Source organism: Primulina eburnea, chromosome 11 (genome assembly GCF_022965805.1).
Source record: "Primulina eburnea isolate SZY01 chromosome 11, ASM2296580v1, whole genome shotgun sequence".
Taxonomy (NCBI): domain Eukaryota; kingdom Viridiplantae; phylum Streptophyta; class Magnoliopsida; order Lamiales; family Gesneriaceae; genus Primulina; species Primulina eburnea.
This window is the reverse complement of record NC_133111.1, coordinates 34,056,058-34,081,326: the sequence shown is the minus strand read 5'-3', so window position 1 is coordinate 34,081,326 and position 25,269 is coordinate 34,056,058. Positions and strand designations below refer to the sequence as shown.

Below are 25,269 nucleotides of genomic sequence, written 5' to 3'. Positions count from 1 at the left end.
GCAGCAACTCCCTGGGAATGGAGGATTTATACTTACTTTTGAAACTTTGCAAATGTTCCTTCACTATTCACTTAAGATATCAAAACATCCAAATCACAATATTAACACTTTTTTCTGGAAAATAAACACTCCTTCGGACAAGGAAAACTGGAAAAACAATTGAATTGAAAGATTTCACCCCATTAAACTTTTTCTTAGACGTGCTTGCTTCTGCCTACGGATAATAAAATAGAGATATCAAACAATAGTGAAATGAAAAGATAAACATAGAATTATGGAAGGAAGCATTACATACCTACACATAAATATAATGTTGTATACATTCTGTCAACTCAGAACGCATCTCATCAATTTCTTCCCGAGAGTACTCCGATTTTGTGAACTGTGAACACACACACAAATCATGTTACTAAAAAACAATCATTACTGAATTTGCAAAATGTTAAAATCAATCATGTAATTATTTTAAAAAAACAATATAATATTACTATTCATCGTAGTGAATCTCTCTCGATAGTTGCAATTTCTTCAATGATCTCATCACATAATAAACACATTGTTTTGCATCTGGTTGTCGAGGAGCCTATGGTAATTAGAAACAAATTGTTAATTAAAAATATGCATTAAAGTTGTTGTTAAACATAATTACACATATCTTTACCACTTCCCACAAAGCATTTTTCTGTCTTTCCTTCTCTTGTTTGAATTAAACAATCTCAAGGACCTTCATACATTAATAATTTGACTAAATTAAATTCTTAATAAAAAAAAGAATACTAACTCACATTTCCAATACATATTTCCAATCCTTATCGTGAATGCAATGATAAAGGGAATCCAACAAATAAATAACCTCCTTGTAAGGTTCAATGACGGTGAGAATCCAATGAAAACTACGTATAAACGCATAATCAGTGCATAAAATTCAATAAGTTGTCAAAATGAAGCAATTGGAAGTGATATTGTAATTGTTACTCACCCGACATTACACGGCACAAAAACTAATTGATCAACTGATGCACCACTGAGCCTATCTACTAAAACACTTTCATTTTGGTTCAACCTTTCAACTTTACCTGTTTTGTCCTGTGTATTTTTTGACATATATGGAATGCTATGTGGATTGACAAATCTGAATTTCTCCATTTTTTTAATCTTTCAACAGTTTTTTTGTAAAGATGCCTGCTATTGCAAACATAATTAGCATACTAAAAATTAATGTGAACAAGACAAAATGGTGGCACATAATTTTTTGTTATAACAAATCAGATTCCAGGTTCATTATAATGGCGCAGTAAACAGAATTTTGGCAAAATAATTTGAAGCAATAACTGAAATCAAATCACTTACCATATGTAGCCAACTACACAATTGGCGGAAATTGGCTCCAACTGATACAAATGAATAATGTCCTCAAGGTGCAGAATAAGTTTATAATCATCGTCAAATACATCATGATCTAAAATCATTGATATGTATCTTCTTTCATCAAGAGCACGCTTACTATAACAATACAACATATGCAATGATCTTGACACACTAGCTGACAAATGATGTTTCTTTATTGACTGTTCAATTTTCTTCCTTTCAGCCTTCTAATAATTGAAAATGTAAACATGTTAGATAGAGTGAATAAGGAATTTTTTTGACAATTTAATTTGCAATATAATATCACATGTACCTCATCTGGCTTCACTGTCCAATGTCCTGGCCAAGCCACAAGTGTTGCTACGGCATCACCAATAGTTTCACATTCACTAGGAATTGGAATTGCCAAAGGTGTTGATTTGTCCACTGCTTCATCAATGGAGACCCGTATGCAATTATGGGGTAACGGAACACCATGAATCAATTTATCTTGTCCATTAACACAAACAACTGTACCAAATGCAACAATATTTCTGCTACCTTCCAAAGTCAATGCAACTTGTCTCCTAAAATAAAAGTAGGCATTTTAATAAATTTTACTTACTCTATGTTATGTTATTATTACTTTAAATACAACTACTGTTATACCTGTAAAACATCAAATTTTCTAACAATATGCAGCTCAACATCATCATTCGTAATTCCATAGCCAGTAGGTGGCTCATTCAACTCTTCTGGCTTGTGAAGCTTGCTAAAAATAAATGTTCGAGTGAGATGAGTTTAGTATTGACGACACTTGTTATTTGCTGATTTCAGACAGCAATTCTTCCATGTTGTGTCAACATTTCACGTCAACTACAAATAAAAAATTGGAAATAAGTTCAAAAGATAAACTAATAATATTAAATATATCATATAATCTAAATATTATAGCTGTAAAAACATGATAACTTACTTACATTAGCCGGTTTCCATATCAATTCTTTAACATCAATTGGAACCCGCTTCAATTTTTGTAACTAATTTTAACATTTTATCTAGAAAGTACGCCAATATAACCTTGCATTTCAACAACAACTTCTCCTATTGACTCTCCCAGTTTATTGAATATAACATCATTTATAATTCCTTAAACCCTTTGTCTAGCAAGCTTATCCATATGTGTCCGGCCTATAGAAGTTCTTGTGGTTTTGGTATCTGTGAATTCTAAATTTGTGTTGCATTCCAAGCTCTCTTCCGTGCCAGCAAACGAAATTTTTCCTTACCCTTCCCAATACTTGCATGTTGTCTTAATCTCTTACTGTTTTCAACCATGTCATCACTATGAGAACATATTTTAAGCTTGATATTGGATGCCATAAAGTCCACAAATCTGTTGATAAACAAATTTTGTAATTAACAAATGATATATACAATAGAATTTATAGTGCTTACTATGGAAGCTACAAAATTGAAAATTTCAAAAACACATTGCACCATTGTTCCACAACAAAGAATCCATGCAACTCTTATATTGCAACACTAAAGGAACAAGTATAACATATAGTGTATTGAATCAATTGATGACCAAACAACAAATTGAGAACCTACAACAACACGATTAAAAAAGAAGACAATATATCCATATTGTCCACAAAATCATCTTTTAAAGTAGTACAACAAATCAATATTTTCCACAAAATCATCTTCAAAAGCAAGATAACAAATCATATTGTTAACCCAAGTCCCATCACAGTCTTCACGAACGCATAGTGGTTCGTTATCATCTGCTCCGTCAACATCCATTGATGGCAACCCTCAGCTAAAACATTGGTAGTGGAGAATTTTTGTATGGCTCGTTATCTTCACGCTCGTCAAATTTTATGTATTTAAAATACTCCCTACTTGGTGTTGCAAGTGCAACACTCCATAAAGGATCTATAGGATCTTCAATGTAAAATACTTGTTTTGCTTGACTAGCCAAGATAAAAGAGTCATATTTTAATCCAATTCTATTGAGGTTTACCAACGTGAACCCAAGATCATCTATGGTAATGCCACCATTATTCTCCACCCACTTACATTTAAACATTGGAATTTGAAATTTGTGTTAATCAAGTAACCATATTTCCTCAATAACTCCATAAAAAATCATATCTGTCACAATAGGATTTTTATCCGTTGCACTAGCAACTTGTATTGTCTTTGCGACTAAGCTAACTCCAGAGTTTTGAACAACTCATATATCATCACGCTCTTTTGTGGCACAAGTAACCCCATCAATCAAATAATCAAAGTACTTTAATACTTGCTTGCTAGGTCTGTGCGCTATCCAATTCAATTTTTCTGATACTTGATGTTTTGAATGGTCAACTACATGTGCAACCTATAATTTTGTATGTGATAAATTATTTGTCATGCGTAAATTCAGCCGAAGAATGTATGCAAATACGTAATATATAAGGAACTTACACGTTCACGCAACCAAATAATAAACGTTCGGTTATGCTCATCTTGTAACCACTTCTTGGAGTTAGCCTATATAAGGAAATCTTGCAATCAAATACTCCATGTGTTCCCTAATGTAATCATTATTAAAAATAAATAAACAAATAGAATGTAAAAGCGCATGAAATTATTATTAATTTTGAGAAATTACTTGATATAAATATCAATCTCAACATCATTTGTCAATACATAACAATGTGCTTACTGCAACTCATCGTGACAAGCGAAGTGCACTACTGCACCCGATAAAGGCTTCATAAGTTTTATTTGTCGTTGACTTGATGGGATTCCAATCGTGTGCACACTATACAGATACTCTGAGCAAAATTCAATCGTCTCTTTAGCAGTATAACATTCAGTTATACAACCTTCATGTCGATTGCAATTTTGCACATAACCTTTCAAAATCTTCATGTATCTTTCAAACGGGTACGTGTACATATACCAAACCGGTCGACATAATTTCACCTCGCGCACAAGATGAATAGTCAGATGAATCATTATATCAAAAAATGAATGTGGAAAATACTTTTCACGTAAACACAATATCATCACAATCTCTCTTTGCATTTCATCCAACTTTGACACATCAATCACTTTATTACCTAACACATTGAAGAAGAAACACAATCAAGTGATAGTGTCTCTGACATGTTCGGACAAGACACCACGAATGGCCACTGGAAGCAATTGTTGTATTAAAGTGTGGTAATCGTGTGACTTAAGGCCAACAAGTCTCAATTCATTCATCGATACAAGGTTTCTAACATTGGATGAGTAACATGCAGTGATTTGTATTCTATCCAAAGTATCCAAAACTATTCTTTGTCCATACTTACTAAGTGTATAATAGGCTGTTGTCAAATACGTTCTCTTCTCCCCCATATTTGGTGCCAAATCTGTCCGCACATTCATTTCCACAAGGTCTAATCTCGCGGCTACTCCGTCCTTTGTTTTTCTAGGAATGTCAAGTAACGTAGCAATGAGACTTTCATAGACATTTTTTTCAATGTGCATCACATCAAAAACATGTCGAACATGTAGATGTTCCCAATACTCAAGTTCAACGAATATCGATTTCTATTTCCAGTAGGATTTGACATCATCCTTCTTCGAATTAAGCTTCCCAATACTTTTTTCTCAGTAACAATTAATTCTTTCAACTCTTTCCAAAACTTCATGGCCACTCAATGGTTTTGGTGCGGAGTTGAACTCTTGTTTTTGTTAAATGCCTTTCTTTGCCTTTGATAAAAATAAGTTGCAGGTAGAAACCTTCTATGGCCTGTATATAACATTTTCCTATTATGCTTCAATCTTGTTGAATAAGTTTCTTCACTACAAATAGGACATGCATGATATCCTTTCACAATACATCCAGACAGGTTCCCATATGCAGGAAAGTCATTGATCGTCCATAGTAATACAACTCTAAGTGAAAATTTTTTTGTCGATATACATCATATGCTTCAATGTCTGTATCCCATAAGCATTTTAAGTCATCAATCAGAGGTGTTAAGTAAACATCAATATCATTTCCCAAACAACAAAGTGAGTATCATAAATTTTCTCTTCGTACACAACCATGGAGGAAGATTATCAGTGTTCATTAAAACTTGCCAACAAGTGTATGCAGAACTCATCAAACCATGTGGATTGATCCCGTCAGCTGATATGGCCAATCTAATATTTCTTGACTCATTAGGCATGCATAATTCATATCCTTGTCACAGATATTACCACTAGTCCCAACAGCCACCCTTACATGTAGGTCAAAACCAGTTGATGGAGGCATGGAATTAAATATCCGATGTTCATACGTGTTTATTAAACTGATGGATAAGGTCCATAAATAAGTACTCGTAGATTTATAAGTCACCAGAATCTCATCGGAAGCGAGTTATAGTGACTGGAAATAAGTGAAACACATAGGCTTCAAATCCTTATTCAATCAACACAAACAACCAAGAATCGAAGCCAAATCTCACCGGAATCGAAGAAGAACTCGTGCGCACAGACAACTTTGAACAAGGCTGGATCCACTCGATTTCCTATCGATTTAGTACAGAAAAGAGGTGTAGGGGCTTGGGGAATAACTTACTGAGCTTGACGCTTCTTGACCAATGGTCAGAGCGGTGCTCGGCGGCAACTGGCGTGGTGAGGGAGAGAGCCAACATGAGTAGTTTTGTTCTTTCTTTTACGTACGAGAATGATTTAATTGGGGATGAGTTTTTTTCATTCTTTTCCTTTAAGATTTTTTTAGTGAAAAAGACAATGGATAGTAACCCAAAAATCCGCTCATAGACAACAGTTTTAAAAATCGTTGTCGTAGCTGCTAAAAAACCTACTCATAGACAAAGGTTTCGTTGTCTATGATTTTTTAAACATCATTGTCGTAGCTAACAAAAAAACCCGCTCATAGACAATAGTTTTTAAATCGTTGTCTTTGATAAGAAAAAACGCAAAAGACAACAGTTTTCACTATAACAGTTGTTAAAAGAAAAAAGACAACAGTTTTTCAAAAAATCGTTGTCTTGGAGTATGGTTGAATGTAGACTTTCTTGTAGTGTATATAATTGAAAAGCTCCAACGGTCGGATTTGATTTCAACGATCATATGTATAGATATAGTTGAAAAGTTGCAACGGTCGAATTTGATTTCAACAATCATATGTACAAAAACCATTGAGTGGCCATGAAGTTTTGGAAAGAGTTGAAAGAATTAATTGTCACTGAGGAAAAATTATTGGGAAGCTTAAGTAGAAGAAGGATGATGTCAAATCCTGCTAGAAAAATAAATCAATATTTTTTGAACTTGAGTATTGGGAACATCTACATATTCGACATGCTCTTGATGTGATGCACATTGAAAAAAATGTCTGTGAAAGTCTCATTGGTACGTTACTTGACATTCCTGGAAAAACAAAGGATGGAGTACGAGATTAGACCTTGTGAAAATAAATATGCGGACATATTTGGCACCAAATATGGGGTAGAAGAGAATGTATTTGACAACAACCTGTTATACACTTAGTAAAGATGAACAAAGAATAATTTTGGATACTTTTGCTGGAATACAAGTCCCTGCATGTTACTCATCCAATGTTCGAAACCTTGTATCGATGAATGAATTGAGAATTGTTGGTCTTAAGTCACACCATTACCACACTTTAATACAACAATTGCTTCCAGTGACCATTCGTAGTGTCTTGCCCGAACATGTCAGAGACACTATTAGTTGATTGTGTTTCTTCTTCAATGTGTTAGGTAATAAAGTGATAGATGTGTCAAAGTTGGATGAAATGCAAAGAGAGATTGTGATGATATTGTGTTTATGTGAAAAGTATTTTCCACCTTCATTTTTTTGATATAATGGTTAATATGATTGTTCATCTTGTGCGGGAGGTGAAATTGTGTGGACCAGTTTGGTATAGTTACATGTACCCGTTTGAAAGATAAATGAAGTTTTTGAAAGGTTATGTGCGAAATCGCAATCGACCTGAAGGTTGTATAGCTGAATGTTATATTGCTGAAGAGGCTGTTGAATTTTGCTCAACTATCTATCTAGTGTGCACACAATTGGTATCTCATCAAGTCATCGACAAACAGAACTTACGAAGCCTTTATCGGGTGTAGTAGTGCACTCCGCTTGTCACGATGAGTTGCAGCAAGCACATCGTTATGTATTGGTAAATGATGTTGAGGTTGATCTTTATATCAAGTAATTTCTCCAAATTAATAATAATTTCATGCGTTTTGCTTACATTCTATTTGTTATTTATTTTAATAATAATTTCATTAGGGAACACATGGAGTAGTTAAAGAAGTGGTTACAAGATGAGCGTAACCAAACGTTTATTATTTGGTTGCGTGATAGTGTATACTCCTTATATATTTACGCATGACAAATAATTTATCACATACAAAAATATAGGTTGCACATGTAGTTGACCATTCAATACATCAAGTATCAAAAAGATTGAATTGGATAGTGTGCGGACCTAGCAAGCAAGTCTTAAGCTACTCTTATTATTTGATTGATGGGGTTATTTATGCTACAAAAGAGCGTGATGATACACGAGTCTTTCAAAACTCTGGAGTTAGCTTAGTCGCAAAGACAATAAAAGTTGCTAGTGCAAAGGATAAAAATCTTATTGTGACAATATGATTTTTATGGAGTTATGAAGGAAATATGGTTACTTGATTACCACAAATTTCAAATTTCAATGTTTAAATGTAAGTGGGTGGAGAATAATGATGATATTACCATAGATGATCTTGGGTTCACGTTGGTAAACCTCAATAGATTTGGATGCAAATCTGACTCTTTCATCTTGGCTAGTCAAGCAAAGCAAGTATTTTACATTGAAGATCCTGAATATCCTTTATGGAGTGTTGTACTTGAAACACCGGGTAGGGAGTATTTTGAATACATAAAGAGTGACGAGGGTGAAGACACTATTCTCCACTATCAATGTTTTAGCAGAGGGCTGCCATCAATGGATGTTGACGGAGCAGATGATAATGAACCACCATGCGTTCGTGAAGACTGTGATGGTACTTGGGTTAACAACATTTAACTAATGATTTGTTATCTTGCTTTTGAAGATGATTTTATGAAAAATATTGATTTGTTATACAACTTTTAAATATGATTTTGTGGACAATATGGATATATTGTCTTCTTTTTTATCGTGGGTTCTCAATTTGTTGTTTGATCATCAATTGATTGTATATTTATCAACATCTGTCAATATACTATATGTTACAATATATTATATGTTATACTTGTTCCTTTAGTGTTGCAATATATGAGTTGCATAGATTCTTTGTTGTGGAACAATGGTGCAATGTGTTTTTGAAGTTTTCAATCCTCTAGCTTCCATAGTAAGCATATTATTTTTCAAAATTTTGCATGTAAATTCTGCCAATAAATTATGTTGTATATGTCATTTGTTAACCACAAATTTTTTTTATTAACAGATTTGTGGACTTTATGACATCCAATACCAAGCTTAAAATAGGTTCTCATGGTGATTAAATGGTTGGAAATAGTAAGAGATTAAGACAACAAGCAAGTATTGGGAAGGGTAAAGAAAAAATTAAGTCCACTGGCATGGGAGAGAACTTGAAATGCAGCACAAATTTGGAATCTCCAAATACCGAAATCACAAGAACTTCTAGAGGTCGGACACATATGGATAAGCTTGCTAGTCAAATGGTTGAAGGAATTTGAAAGGATGTTATATTCAATAAACTGGGACAGCCAATACGAGAAGCTGCAGTTGAAATGCAAAGTTACATTGGCGTACTTTCTCGAGAAAAGGTTAAGGTTAGTTACAAAAATTGGAAGCGGGTTCCAAGTGATGTTAAAGAATTGATATGGGAATCGGTTAATGCAAGTAAATTATCATGTAGATTATATTTGATCCATGCAGGAAAATGACATCATCAAGCAAAATTAATTACTCCCAACAGAAATCTCCCATAGAATTAATTTCTTTTGGAGATATCAATCTCCTTGCTTATCCATAAAACTCACAAAATTGTTTCAGGACTTCAAGACATTTTCATCTGAAAAAATCCCAAAAAACTTTATTAAATTCAATATGGAACGTCCAACCAAACGATTCCAATCAAAAAGTCGTAGTCCTAAATGCTTTGACCTATTATTTCAGTCAAATAAATCTTTCTTCCGAACCAACACATGAAGCCGATTCAAAAAACTTATTATATTATGTTGTTTACCAAGGGAAGGTGACAGAAATCTACAACCACTGGATCCGAGTAGTTGAAATAATTAAAAATGAAAAAATTCTTTTTATAAAACTTTTAAAAACCTTCCTGAATTTCTAGAATCAGCCAACTGTGATATTGGTCCGAATTACTTTATTGAATATCCAGTCAGAGAAGAAATAAATACCCAAAAGAGTTATGGTAAACGAATAGCCGATGAAAATAGTTTTCCAAAAAGGATTTTTTTATGAATTCCTAAAAAAGATTTAAAAACTGATATTCAATTTTGTAACCATTGCGAGACGATGGTAGAAAATTTTAAAAGACTATATGATTTGAAATCATTAATGACTGATAAAATTAAGGAATTGATGGAAAAATTACAAGAAACAGAAACAGCCCTTAAGAAAAACCTTATTAAAAAGATTCAAGATTTTGAAATAGATAAATCAGTCTATTAGACAGACCTAGTCTATTTAATTTCAGTAAAAAACTGAGTCCAACTAGATTTTTCTTTAGACCACTTACAGAATTAAGCATTTTACCTACCCAAATAAATAAAATTATTTTCTCAATAGCCAAAGAAAAATTTTGAGCAAAAATTCCAAATGATCCAAGAAATTTTTTTCTTAAAACCCCGATGACATAAAAAAGAATAAATGAATATGCCAAACATAAAATTGATTGTCAAAAAGAAACTTTAGACATAAACAATTATTCTTGTTAACTTCAATTCTACATCTTTTCTACTCAAATATACTTTTCACCCTTCAGAAATTTTTCATTTCAAATAAATAATAAAGAAGAAAGAATAAATATAAATTCCTTATTAAATTTAGGATTAGTTTCAAAAATCATCATTACAGATAAAGATGACATAAACAGTCTCAACAGTGTTGCCCTTAAAAGTGCAATCCAACATCTCTTTGATACCGGCAATAATAAAGTAAAACTAGAAATAAGATCAGCATGCTCATAATGGATTAGAACAGATTTAGAACCAGCTGTTCACAGAATTTGGGTCAAGCCCTTTTATAAATGGAGAAAACAAAACATGGAACTCGAAATCCATCATTCAACCATTTGCAGAGCTACAATTCAAAAACAAATAAAACATCATATATTACAAATATTAGCCTTCAAACATAAATTCATCGAAAATAGAAATGATGACTACATATTATATTTTATGAACCAGATTTACAAAATCTACATAAAGAGCTCATCTCCATTGCATTGATCATTTTCCAGATTCTATTCAGATGCACCCAAATTTTTTAATTTTTATACTAGAATATATAATAGATTTTTGGAAGAATTAGAAGGTCGGAAGACAGAAGAAATCTTCCACTCCTCAGAGAAAGATATTAACCTTGAAGATTTACTCGATGAAGAAGGAATGCACAATTTAGACACATAATTATTATTGAATCGTAAATTATGTATATTGATCGTAAAATTCGTGTTAAAAAAATGATGTTAAAATGATGCAAGAATGATAACGACATATGCTATTCAAAGTTTCCGAAAATATCCTCGAAGATATATATAAAAGAAAGACAAGTCCTCCAAGGGAATGCAAGTTTCATTTCAAGTTTTTATTCCATCACTTTCTCTCTATCTATTTCTTTCTCTATTCTCTTTATTACCTTTTTCCTATTTTCATAGTGTTCTTATCTTTCAAGCCTTATGTTCTTAATGACTTTGTAAATCCTTTGAATATTCATATTGAAATTCTTATTTTGATTCCAAGGTGTGTGTTAAATACTTGCATATATATTATATGGCCGGTTAAACTGCATATATATATATATATATATATATATATATATATATATATATATTTGAAGATATTGTGGTGATACTTGCAAAAGTATGCTCTACATACAATCCTTTAAAAATTGTATGCAATCAGAAACTGAAGGAGTCTCAGATCTTTAAAGATCTTTAAATTCATGTATTAATTCCTGCTTTTAAATTATGCATATATATATATATTATACATAATATATGGCTGGTTAAACCGCCTAATTTATTTATTGTTGCTGCATTTTTTTATTAATTGGTCAATATTATTATTTTTATGAATATTTCAAAGACTGCCAATTATACTAAGGGGGATAATTGGACACCAATAGAAATATTCATAAAAAATAATAAGTAAGTAGGCGGTTTAACCAGCCATTTATTATGTGTAATATATATATATATATATATATATATATATATATATATATATATATATATATATATATATATATATATATATAGTTTATTCACCCCCCTCTAAACTCAACTTCGATCCTCAACAGGAGGAATCTCAGCCTACTGAAACTCTTAGTTACTCAACTCACAAAAACGTTATACACAAAGTTCTGAAAAGACTCTTTTCAGATTACAAACTCTTCCTGATAAAGTATAAGTGAAGTAAAGATTGTGAAGAGTGTAAGAATCAGTAGCACAAGATGATCTTCAAAAGATCAGATATTAGCTATGAAGCGTGTGCTACTTTTCTTTGTGTTGAACTTTAAGTACTCAAGGAATTTCGAGAGTTGTCTGATAAGTGAAAATCGCTTTGATCCTTGAAAAATGATGTTATGCGAAGTGTCGTGTCGTATAAGGATTTGATCCATGTATATATAAGCGACTGAGTTCAACGTTCATAATCAGAGGATGTCTTCAGATAACTGATACAATCAGCTTTATTACCAAAAGAGGTTCCTGCAGAAAAGCTATAAAGCAATCAATCTTGTTTTATACTTAATTGGGTAAAGTGCATTAAATGACTCCGTATAGTATTTAATGCTGCAATTAATACTAGTACTAGAAACCTTTAACGGTAACAATTAAAGTAGTAACGTTAGGCAACGTCCTCTACTGGTTCTGTATTTCTATCCTTTCTACTGCTTTAGTTTTACTTAGACCAGTAGCTTCTGATAAGTTAGTCTACGGTTCTGGTCTGCTGGTTTTAGTTAACATCGCCACAATAAAATTCATGTCTAACAATTTCCCCCTTTGTGGTGATGCCAAAACCTAAACAGTAGAAAAGCGATAAATAAAGCAGATAATCATTAAGCAAAAGGATAATGTCAAAAAAAAATATCAAAGTAAATAATCAATCAGTTTCAATATCCATGTAGATGACTTCTTCATTCTGAGGATCTTGAAATCTTCTGTCTGAAGGTTCAGCTTCAACTTCTGATTGCCTAGTTTCTGCTGGATCTCTTCTATCTTCCCCCTTTTTGGCATCAGCGGCAACCACATGGGCCAAGAGATCATTCATTCTTCCAGATAGATTCTGAATGCCATTGGTTAGCATCTCCAGATACGGAGCTTGAGAAGAGATGCGATCATTCAGTGTAGTGAGAGATTGATTTTGAGAATCAATCTTGGCATCCATAAGTTCCAAGGAAGTGGAAAATAATCGGAAGAGATCATTATGCTCGGTGATTCGGTTGAGTATATCAGTTTGAGCAAGCATGATGTTACTGTGATTTCTCGATATAGCATGTCTGAAAACGATGGTTTCAGCATGCATTCTTTCCATGTTTTCCGCCGTGTTATAAATGTATTTGCCCATGCGTTCTCTGAAAGTTTGAGCACTAGAGAATTCTGAAATGCTTTCACAAGACATTCGTTTGACTAAATCAGACACGTTGAGTTCCCGTTGCAGAGTCTCAATCTGAAATTCCAAGTTGAATGCATCTGATTCTGGGGAGGAAGTTCGCTCAAGCATGCGTTGCTTAATCTCAGCAAGACGAGAGTTCGTCTGAGTTAGAACAGGATGAGAGATAGTCAACGCAGTAGAAACGAGATTAGTGTCCACCAAAGCAGTAGAAGGACCAGGGTCTGCTGAGCTTTCTTCTGGAAGAGTAGAGACAATGGGTTCAACAGCAACCAGTGGAGGAGAAATTTCATCAGCGGGAATGGCCAAGTCAGAGGCCAAATTCTCTTCCGTTGGTGCAATGACTGCAGGTGAGTCTGACGGTTCTGCAGTTGAAGGTGCAGAAGGCTGATTCAGAAGAGTATGCATTTCTGCTTGATGAGCAGCAGAAAATTTCTCTAAATTTGGCAAGAGAGATATAGCATCTGGTTCTGCCATATGTTGCGAAAGTGTCGTGTCGTATAAGGATTTGATCCATGTATATATAATCGACGGAGTTCAACGTTCATAATCAGAGGATGTCTCCAGATAACTGATACAATCAGCTTTATTACCAAAAGAGGTCCCTCCCCAGAATCAGATGCATTCAACTTGCAATTTCAGATTGAGACTCTGCAATGGGAACTCAACAACGTGTCTGATTTAGTCAAACGAATGTCCTGTGAAAGCATTTCAGAATTCTCTGGTGCTCAAACTTTCAGAGAACGCATGGGCAAATACATTTATAACACGGCGGAAAACATGGAAAGAATGCATGCTAAAACCATCGTTTTCAGACAGGCTATATCGAGAAATCACAGTAACATCATGCTTGCTCAAACTGATATACTCAACCAAATCACCGAGCATGATGATCTCTTCCGATCTTTTTCCAATTCCTTGGAACTTATGGATGCAAAGATTGATTCTCAGAATCAATCTCTCACTACACTGAATGATCGCATCTCCTCTCAGGCTCCGTATCTGGAGATGCTAACCAATGGCATTCAGAACCTATCTAGAATAATGAATGATCTCTTGGCCCATGTGGTTGCCACTGATGCCCAAAAGAGGGAAGATAGAAGAGATCCAGCAGAAACTAGGCAATCAGAAGCTGAAGCTGAACCTTCAGACAGAAGATTTCAAGATCCTCAGAATGAAGAAGTCATCTACATGGATATTGAAATTGATTGATTATTTACTTTGATACTTTTTTTGACATTATCCTTTTGCTTAATAATTATCTGCTTTATTTATCGTTTTGCTAATGTTTAGGTTTTGGCATCACCACAAAGGAGGAAATTGTTAGACATGAATTTTGTTGTGTCGATGTTAACTAAAACCAGCAGACAAGAACAGTAGACTAACTTATCAGAAGCTACTGGTCTAGTAAAACTAAATCAGTTGAAAGGATAGAAATACAGAACCAGTAGAAGACGTTGTCTAACGTTACTACCTTAATTGTTACCGTTAAGGGTTCCTAGTACCAGTATTAATTGCAGCATTAAATACTATACGGAGTCATTTAATGCACCTTACCCAATTAAGTATAAAACAAGACTGATTGTTTTATAACTTTACACGACACTTTCGCATAACATCATTTTCAAGGATCAAAGCTATTTTCACCGATTAGACAATCTCAAAATTCCTTGAGTACTTAGAGTTCAACACAAAGAAAATTAGCACACGCTTCATAGCTAATATCTGATCTTTTGAAGATCATCTTGTGCTACTGATTCTTAAACTCTTCACAATCTTTACATCACTTATACTTTATCAGGAAGAGTTTGTAATCTGAAAAGAGTCTTTTCAGAACTTTGTGTATAACGTTTTTGTGAGTTGAGTAACTAAGAGTTTCAGTAGGCTGAGGTGTAAGTCCTTCTGAAGTGGGTGTGTACAAGAGTTGTACTGTAATTTCCAAAGTCTTTTAGTTATACCTTCTGGAAACAGAAGAAGGGGAGACGTAGAAGATTTCATCTTCGAACTTCCATAAACAACTGCTGCCTACTGTTTTTATTGTCTTTCAATTACTTCATCAGATTGTTTCCACACGTTTTATTGTAATCTAGGTGAATGTATATGTACAAGATAAACTACTATCTCTAACAGGATTTTAGTACCTCATCAGAAGAAAAAAAAAAGAGTAGAGTTTATTCACCCCCCTCTAAACTCAACTTCGATCCTCAACACCTCCAGTTTCTGATTACATACAATCTTTAAAAGATTATATGTAGAGCATAATTTTGCAAAAAACACCACAAAATCTTCAAAGATAGATATATATATATATATATATATATATATATATATATATATATATATATGAATTTATATATATTTAGGCAGTTTAACCGGCCATATAATATATAATATATATACAAGTATTTAACACATAAGTAAGACAAAACTTGGAATCAAAATAATTACTTCAATATGAATCTTCAAAAGATTTACAAATTCTTTAAGAACGTGAGGTTTGAAGATAAGAACACTATGAATGTTCGTGGAGAAAATAAGAAAATTAAGAAAGAACACTATGAATGTTCGTGGAGAAAATAGGAAAATTATGAAAGAGAAGAGAGAGAGAAAGTGATGAAATAAAAACTTAAAATAAAACTTGCAATTCCTTGGAGGACTTGTCCTCCTTTTATTGATATCTTTGAGGGTATTTTCGGAATCTTTGAAAAGTATTTGTCATTGTCATGCTTGCATCATTTTGACATCATTTTTTTACCATGAATTTTACAATCAATACACATAAATTATAATTCAATAATAATTATGTGTCTAAATTGTGTTTTTTTTTAATCGAGTAAATATTCAAGGTTAATATCTTCCTCTGAGGAGCGGAAGATTTCTTTTGTCTTCTGGTCTTCTAATTCTTCCAAGAATCCATTGTACATTCGAGTACAAAAATAAAAAACGTTGAGAGCATATGTATAGAAATTTGGACAATGATTAACGCATGGAGCTGAGCTCATTATGTAGATTTTATAAATCTGGTTCCTAAAATATAATATGTAGTCTTCATTTCTCTTTTCGATGGATTTATGCTTGAATGCTAATGTCTGTAATCTCTGATATTTTATTTGTTCTTGGATTGTAACTCTACAAATGCTTGGATGATCGACTTTTCGAGTTCCACTTTTTGTTTTCTCCATTTATAAAAGGGCTTGACCCAAACTCTGTGAACAGCTGGTTCTGAATCTGTCTTAATCCATTATGGACATGTTGATCTTATTTCTAGTTTCACTTCATTATTTGGTATCAAATAGATAATTGCATTGCAATTTAAAAGGCAACATTGTTGAGACTGTTTATGTCATCTTTATCTGTAATGATGATTTTTGAAACTAATCCTAAATCTAATAAGGAATTTATACTTATTCTTTCTTCTTTATTATTTTTATCTGAAAAAAAGAATATCTGAAGGATGAAAAGTATATTTGAATAGAAAAGATGTAGAATTGAAATTGACAATAGCAATTATCTATGTCTAAAGTTTCTTTTTGGCAATGTTTGGCATATATTTTTATTCCTTTTAAAGGAATAATTTTTATGTCATCTGTTTTAAGAAAAGAATTTTTTGGATCATTTGAAATTTTTGGTAAAAATTTTCTTTGGCTTTTGAGAAAATAATATCGTTTATTTGGGTAGGTAATATGCTTAATTCTGTAAGTGGTCTAAAGAAAAATCTAGTTGGGTTCAGTTTTTGACTGGTATCAAATAGATTAGGTCTGTCTAATAAAATGAGTTTGTCTATCTCAAAATATTGAATATTTTTTAGAAGGTCCAAGTTAATAAGGTTTGTCTTAAGGGCTGCTTCTGTTTCTTGCAATTTTTCTTTCAATTTCTTAATTTTATCAGACATTAATGATTTTAAATCATTTAGTCTTTTAAAATTTTTTTACCATTGTCTCGCATTGGTTACAAAATTGAATATCAGTTTTAAAATCTTTTTTAGGAATTTTATAAAAACTCTTTTTTGGAAAACTATTTTCATTGGCTATTCGTTTACCATTACTCTTTTAGATATTTATTTCTTTTTTGACTGGATAATCAATAAAATAATTTGGACCAATATAACAGTTGGCCGATTCTAGAGTTTCTTGAATGTTTTAAAACTTTCATAAAAAGAATTTTGTCCATTTATAATTACTTCAAACACTCGGGTCCAGTTATTGTAGATTCATGTCACCTTCTCTTAGTAAACAACATAATATAATAAATTTTCTGAATTGTTTTCATGTGTTGGTTGAGAAGAAATATTTATTCGACTGAAATAATAGGCCAAGGCATTTAGGACTATGACTTTTTGATTGGAATCGTTTAGTTGGACGTTCTTTATTGAATTTAATAAATTTTTTGGGATTTCTCCAGATGAAAAGGTCTTGAGGTGCTGATAACATTTTTGTGAATGCTCCTACATGTTTTGTTCTCTTGCATGGAAATAATAACTTGTCACAAACAGCTTAATCATTTGAATTTCAAATCAATTGTCAATCTTAGTAAGAAAATATTGGTCTCGGGGTTGCCTAACATTTATTTCATTAAGGATAAAATTTGTTCTACACGTGAATTAGGTAAACAAATCAGATCAACTTTCAAGAACAAATGAAGTACATCAACAACTCGATGTCTGGAACTTCTACATATGACCTATTTGGTCCAATACCCGTAATGAGCATAGGGGAAAAGAAGTAAACTCTGGTGATTAATAATGATTTCTCACGATTTACATGGGTTATATCCCCGAGCTCTAAAGCTCAAATTGCTGCCCAAGTCATCAAGCTGTTAAAAAAAGTACAAATTGAGAGAACATTAGTGCTTGATATGATAAGGAGTGACATAAGCATTGATTTCACCAATAGACTCCTTTCAACCTATCTTGAAGACAGTGACATTAAGAAGAAGATTTCAACTGCAAGATCGCATCAACAAAATCTTGTTGCTGATAAAAGAAAAGAGAACACTCAAAGAAGAGGCTCGAACCATGCTAGCTGAATCTGATATCTCTAAAAGGATTTCGGCAGAAGTTAACACTGAATTCTATACATGAAACAGATCAATGATTAACAAGAATCATCGAAAGAAACCCTATGTGATCTGGACAAGCAAACAACAAGAAATATCATATTCTGCATAATTGGTTGTAAGTGTTTCATTCACAATAATGATAACACATCTAACTATTTTTATGTTAAATCTGATGCTTGTGTGTTCTTTAGGTTATTTTTCGGTTAGTAAAGATTATAAATTTTATAATTATATTAATATAACCGTTGAATAATCTGTGCATGTAGTATTTGATGATCTTTTATTTGTCATGATAATAGTACTACAACATACATGATTTGAGCAACAGATTGCATGTACTAACCTTTATTTTAGCAACGATCATATAAATTTAAGAACAGATGGAATCATCCTTGAAGCAAGTCCAGTCGTCCATGAAAAACCTGCACAAAATTAAACCGCTAAATATTGATCACCAGCTCGAAATACATCAAAAAGATTATGAAGCTGAAACTAATGGAGATCCAACAGTTCAACAGGCATATCCAAATCCATCTGGACCAAGCCTCCGGTGGAATAATAATTATCCACTCGATCTGATAATCGGTAATCCGACCGCTCCTATTAGAACTAGAAAAAAAATGATAGATGAGTTCATGCATGTTGCCTTTGTATCACAACTTGAATCACTTTGAATGAAACAAGATTTGGCAACTAGCTCCCCAACCGCCCAATCTACTTGTTCTAAAGCTCAAGGTTATGGACATGAATAATGCATAGATTTTGATGAATCATTTGCTCATGTAGCTAGACTTGAGACCATTAAAATATTTCTTACATTTGTTGCATTAAAAATATTTAAAGTCTATCAAATGAATGTTAAGTCAACATTTATTAACAGTTTGTTAGATGAAGAAGTATATGTAACAATCTCCTGATTTTGTTAAACATATCCATACAAGTTATGTTTATAAAGTTGACAAGACATTATTTGGTTTAAAATAAACTCATCGTGCATGGTGTGATATATTGACTAAATTCTTGTTTAAACATGACACTGTAATTGGAACTGTTGATAAAACGCTGTTTAGAGTCACTAAAGATGATAATTTATTGTTTGTGCAAATTTATGTCAATGATATAGTAATAGGTTCTAATAACTCTAAACTTTGTGTGAAATTCTCTAAAATTATGTAGAAACTATTTGAGATGATCATGATGAGAAAATTAACCTTTTTACTTGGATTAAAAGTAAAAGCCAGAAAGACATTTAATCAATCATGCCAAATATATCAATGATTAAAGTTTGGCATGTAAAATTGTGTCGTGGTTGTCACTCCAATGATTTCATCAATCAAACTAGACAAAAATGAAGAAAAATCTCAATAAACATAACAATGTACAGAGTGTTAATGTATCACTCCTATATCTGATCGTAGTCATCCAGATATAATATCTGTTATTTTTTGGTGCTCGCTTTCATCTTTAAAGAATTCCGTGTGTGGGTCTTTGATATTCTAAAGACTTGAGTTTTAAATTTATTGATATTCAAATATAGATTTTGTATATAGACATAGATTTGTCATATCTTATAACTCCTCAAATTTTGGCCTTATTCATTTAATTTCAAAATTTCAGTGAGTTAGGTTTATTGAAGCAAAACCAAATAAATATGTGAACTCCAATTAAAATTTTATAAGAAAAAAAAATTCAAAATTATTATTACTTGTATGTTATTGTCGTATTATTTATAGGCATTGGATTTGTGAGACTATACATGAATATTACAGTGAAAAATAAATAAATTTGACATCTATCTTACCTAAATATCAGAGAAAGAGAAAAAGGATAAAAAGCTACTAAATTATTCAACGTCAATGAAATCTCGATGGCCATTTCTAGGGGCTAATTAAAAAAAAAGAAGTAAGAATGAGACATGAAGTATTTAAAAAACAAGACTCTGATTCTTTTTAAGAAACTAGGAGTTGATTTTTGATTATTACATTAACTGCAATTAAATTCTTTAACTTAAATAATTATCCTCTTCTCTTTCTTCTCGATCAATTAAGTTGGTCGACCAAGTATTATGTGTCGACCAAGATATTTTTGGTTGTCCAAGAAATTAATCTTGGTCGACCAATATAATTTTGGTTGACCGAGAAAATTTCATAATTACCTTGTGGCACACCTTTTTTTTAATTAATTTTTGTATATTCTCATTCTCTTAATTTTTGTTGAATTTTGTAAAATATATCTTTGGGTCGACCCAAAAGCAAAGCAACAAGTTCAGCCTTTGGGTCGACCCAAAAACAAAAAGGTCCCTTGTCAACCCTTTTTGCTACATAAATGCTACTTTGTGTCGACCCAGCTAAATATGTGATGCATATGTTCAAATATGTAATATTATATAACATACTTGTGAAATTTTGATTCATATGTTAAAGAAATGTAATATAGTTTTGAAATTGTGATTCGTATGTTAAAACAAAACGTAACATAATTGTGAAATTGTGATTCATGTGTTAAAATGAAATTGTGGCTCTTATGTCAAAATACATGTAACATAGGTGAAATCGTGACTTATGTCATAACACGTAATATAATCATGTAACATTATAAAATATACTTGTGAAATTATGTGATTTATATGTTAAAAACATCAACATTGGTCAAAATTGTGTAATTATCCGTCAAAGTTAAGTAATCATCGGTTATATTTGTCAAATCCATGGATTATGTTTTAGAAAAAAGGTCGACCCAAAAACAACATTGGTCGACCCAAAATCAACATGGGTCCACCCAGACATGGATCAACAAGGTCGACCCAAAAGCAACATGATCGACCCAGAAATCATCATGGTCGCCCAAGCTACCAAGCGTTGGGTTCGACCAAAAAACATTAGGTCGACCCAAGTCTTGGTTGGTAGACTAAGCGCCTTGGTAGACCCAAGCGTGGGTCGACCAACCTACCAAGCGCTTGGGTCGACCCAAGCGCTTGGTTCGACCGCTTCTTCTTCAAGCGAGTCGAAGAAACAGAAGCAATAAATCGAAATAAACTTTAACATTAACAGATTTTTGTCAGTCATTTGTCCGATTGAGTTTACTTAGATTAGAAGGATATGCGTGGAGAATTGTCGGGAAAGGAAAGACGATTCTCGCATTAAGAATCATCGCCGGTAAGGAAATGGAAGGGAGTCGACCGAAGAGAAACTTTAGTTTGGAGTCGACTCAATGAGATGGATGGATTTAATGTACATTTACCAAGTATTTTACAATAATTTTATAATTAAACATCTAACACACAAAGTTATTGAATAATATTTAAACATTCAAGTACACAGTTAAAATAAAAATACGAATTCGAATTCAGATAATTTAAATGCAAATATAATAAAAGATAAACAAACTAAATCATCAATAATTTGGCAAATCGGATCCAGATCCAGATCCTCCGAAATCACCAAAATATTTTCCAAATGCGTTGCCCTCATGTTGATGACGTTCTGCATCTCTTTTTTGCATAATTCTTGCTCGTTCATTTTGAACAATTTGACGCATTTCTAGATCGCCAATTGTGCTTAGATCCATGTACAAAACTTTATTCTCCTCCTGAATTTTAGCCAATTCTATTTGTTGTTGTCGAATTTCTAGTTTTTTTTGCTCATACCAGATTTCGAGAATTTCTCGCTCGATATAAAAAAATAAAAGACAAAGACGCTCATTATGCATTACGAAATGCTTTAATTGATCATTTAAAGAGTTTAAGTTAATGATGTATTTACATTTAAAACAGAAAGACGTTTATGTGAATTGACTTGTGGAACTTTTTTTTAAAATAAGTCACCGTCGATTCTCATTTCCCTAAATTTCCCCCATTTCTCGTCACAAACGTTTCAATTCCAGACTCTCAAGAGTTTGGAATGCCTAAAGTGTTTGTATTCGAACAGTTTTCAAATTAATGAATTTCGATTATAGTTTTATTATTGACAATTAAACAACAAATACAACTTAAATTAATGCTATATTATTTTCACATTAGTTACAAATTTTGAAATTTACAGTAACAAAAAAAGTTCGAAATACATGTATTCGATCCTCCCTCGTGGTCATCATCAGAATAATGTTTTCCTTTTCATCCACAGTCACACTGTGTCCAAAGGTGTCCTAAGATTTATTCAAATTACTCATCACTTGACGACCCAACATGCTAAATATTTATTTTCTGTTATATATTTTTTAAAAAAAAATTAGTGATTCAGTAGCAATACTTGCATCACTAGAGATCTGATCTCTCAGCCCAAGTGTTGGAAATTTAAACCATTGCTTCATCCTCATCGATGCTACCACCAAAAACAAATCGAAGATCCAAAAGAAAAAATATTAATCGGGGAAAATCGATTCGCTCAGAATTGGAAAATTTAATTATTTGGTTCGATTCTTCCAGCAAATCATCCTCAATGAATCTTCAGAAGAGGGAGCTTTTAATCCTCATCGCAATAAGTTTTCCCCCCAAAAAAGCATAAATTGCTGATAAAATCACTAACGAATAATTTAACTAAAATTAACGAGAATCGCTCGGTTCAGCGGGGTATTCGACATGCAAGCAAAAATCTCCGAGGAGAAAATACCTGCAATCCGGTCTGTTGAGCTTGAATTCAGAAGTCGTCATCGCGATAACATTGAAACAAAATCAAAATGATCGAAAAATTCGTTGATTATGATGACAAAAAAATTGGAAACAGAGAAGAAGATAATTCGGAAGAAAATTGAGATTGAAAAGCTTCGAGAATGAAACAATGGCAGCTGCGATGGAGAAATAGCGGTTCATATAAAGGACTCGTTTTTAGGGTTTAGTGATCTGTCAGTCCTCAGTCGTGGGCTTCGCTTCTCCAGCGGCCCATTTTCAGATCGAACAGTCAGGCCCAATAAATTACACGGCCCACCTAGTTTGGATCATGGAAATGAATTTTTTGTAATTAACAAAATTGGCAAAAACTTGTGTGAGACGGTCTCACGGGTTGTATTTGTGAGACGAATCTCTTATTTGGATAATCCATGAAAAAATATTACTTTTTAAGCTCAGAGTATTATTTTTTATTGTGAATATGGGTAGGGTTGACCCGTCTCACAGATTAAGATCCGTGAGACGGTCTAACATGAGACTCACTCCCCAAAATTAGCAATTACAACGTAATATATAAATTAGATAAAGCTTTAGCAGATTATTTAACCTTAAAAACCATTAGAGATGTTAATTTGGGTTTGTTCCGTAACCTCAAACCACAAAAAGAGTGTTGAGGGTTTCGGGAAAGTGTCTTGACATAGCCCTCTGACGCTCAAGTCGATACGTAAATAAGTAAAGAGAACAGTTAGGGGTGTTCCTCTGAATGAAAGTAATTCATTTAAAATGAATTAAGCAAACTCGGTATTTATAGAAAGGAATACAGAGAACCATACATGTTTAGTAGGAGACCACGTGAATGTAACTCAAGTGCTTCTCCGCAAAGGGCTCGCCCCTTGAGGCTCGCCCTCCGTGGGCCTGATTCATGCTTCGCCAATGCTTCCGAGGTACTTGACTCATTCCTAGTTCCTTAAAAATACCTTAGCTCCTTAGAACATCTCTCCCTAACTCCTAAGCTCATTCTTAGATCTTGACATATCTTTGGTTCCCCACTTCCTTTCTCGCCACACCTCATAGCTCTTCTCATTGCTTGCCACATCTCCTATATCACTTCCACCCCTGCCATACCTCATAGCCCATATTCATTGTCGTCATCTCTCTTGGCTATAATTGACACAAACAAATTCAACTGCTTCACTCACCTTCTACATCCTAAAGAACACCCTTCTTAGATCATCTTCACCCTTGTCACCTCCCGTGGCTACAACTGGAAAAAATCCAACTCCAACTTGCCTCGCCTACACCATCTTCCCTCATGGCATGACAATACCCCTTAGAGTTGTACCCAAGCCTTGGTTCTTGGATATGGACTCGAATTGGGCCTAAGAATGTGATGCGCCCACTTGCGGGGTATCACCCTGAGTCAAGTTTAATTGCAGGTTCAAAACTCGATTATTTAAATTTCAAAATTTTGATATGAATTTAAAAATTTAGTTGAGGTCGAGCAATTTATTTCTTCATCATTCTTAAATTTTTTGAAGAAAATATAAATGGATCTAACAATTGTAAAAAGTTCTTTCACACATCCCCAAGAAACATCTCTTACCCTTCATTATTTAATTTTTGAATGGTTGGATCTTACGCGCCCACCCTGCAACCTCGTGATCTCGCCCTATCATCCTCACCATGTCATCCTCGCCTTCTCTTTTTCATCCTCGAGCTCGCTCTGTCATTCTCGACCGACCATCTTCGCCTTCTCCCCTCGCCCTCGCCCTCGCCCTCGCCCTCGCCATCCTTCATCTTCGTCGGCACCGTCCTTCACCTTCGCCCTCAATCCTCACCCTCCTTCCTTTAAGCTCGTCTACTAGGCAAAACTTTGGTAGGAAAAATATAAATTTCATCTTCCTCCTCTAAGCTCCTCTATTAGACAGGGCTCTAGTAGATAAAATACAATTTTCACCATCCACCCCTTTAACTCATCTACCTAGACCTTAACTGTAACGTCCCGAAAATTTGAAAGTCCACGCGACCACATGCATGCAAGTTATCAAATTTTTTATGTATTTTAATAAAATTGTTTTAATTGCATAAATTAATTACAATGTTCATATTTACATGTTCAAAATGTGCTTTTCTACATAAATGCATAAAACTATATTTTTAAAAAAGTTATTCGAGATGCGATCGAGGAACAGAGACCGAGGGCTGAAAAAGGGAAATATATTTTATTAAATAATTGTTTTTAATAATTTAAAATGAGGTTGATGATTTGTGATATTTTTAAAGAATAATGGGTTTCGAGTGTTTTTATACGCCGAGATGTAATTTTTAAACGGTATTCGATTTTCTACTATAATAAGAATTTTACGAGAACTCGGCTGATATTTTCACGAACTTTC

At 33.2% G+C, this 25,269-nt stretch overlaps 1 protein-coding gene and 3 non-coding genes across 11 annotated transcripts; all 4 read right to left on the bottom strand.

Annotated features, from left to right (window-relative positions):
- On the bottom strand, positions 1-23,063 carry LOC140805216 (uncharacterized). 8 transcript variants are annotated; one of them, XM_073161450.1, is made up of 12 exons: positions 22,878-23,063; positions 18,779-18,984; positions 18,614-18,692; positions 2,328-2,740; positions 2,017-2,223; positions 1,682-1,934; positions 1,351-1,595; positions 786-1,182; positions 662-724; positions 489-583; positions 296-382; positions 1-214 (listed from the first exon to the last, which is right to left on the bottom strand). In XM_073161450.1, the coding sequence occupies exons 5-8, from the start codon at positions 2,091-2,093 to the stop codon at positions 1,059-1,061; spliced, it is 699 nt and encodes a 232-aa protein (XP_073017551.1). In that variant the 5' UTR covers positions 2,094-2,223; positions 2,328-2,740; positions 18,614-18,692; positions 18,779-18,984; positions 22,878-23,063; the 3' UTR covers positions 1-214; positions 296-382; positions 489-583; positions 662-724; positions 786-1,058. The 8 variants fall into 8 exon arrangements, with proteins under 8 accessions (XP_073017551.1, XP_073017550.1, XP_073017547.1 ...); XM_073161449.1 differs by lacking the exons at positions 489-583; positions 662-724 and having other exon boundaries at positions 1-382; positions 980-1,182; positions 18,779-18,879; XM_073161446.1 differs by lacking the exons at positions 489-583; positions 662-724; positions 18,779-18,984 and adding an exon at positions 3,820-3,926 and having other exon boundaries at positions 1-382; positions 980-1,182.
- On the bottom strand, positions 22,355-22,448 carry LOC140806477 (small nucleolar RNA snoR31/Z110/Z27). Its single transcript, XR_012112549.1, has one exon. It is a non-coding gene; the product is annotated as a small nucleolar RNA snoR31/Z110/Z27 (small nucleolar RNA).
- Positions 22,649-22,751, bottom strand: LOC140806491 (small nucleolar RNA R30/Z108). The gene has a single exon (XR_012112562.1). It is a non-coding gene; the product is annotated as a small nucleolar RNA R30/Z108 (small nucleolar RNA).
- LOC140806478 (small nucleolar RNA Z107/R87) lies at positions 22,819-22,925 on the bottom strand. The gene has a single exon (XR_012112550.1). It is a non-coding gene; the product is annotated as a small nucleolar RNA Z107/R87 (small nucleolar RNA).
- Positions 23,064-25,269: the final 2,206 nt, after the last annotated feature.

Excerpts from the sequence above, each read along its gene's own strand:
- LOC140805216 (XM_073161450.1), bottom strand. The coding sequence starts at position 2,093 with ATGAGCCACCTACTGGCTATGGAATTACGAATGATGATGTTGAGCTGC. Across the intron at positions 1,935-2,016 it reads GAAAATTTGATGTTTTACAG|GAGACAAGTTGCATTGACTT; the intron begins GTATAACAGTAG and ends CTTTTATTTTAG. Across the intron at positions 1,183-1,350 it reads TGTGTAGTTGGCTACATATG|GCATCTTTACAAAAAAACTG; the intron begins GTAAGTGATTTG and ends TTGCAATAGCAG.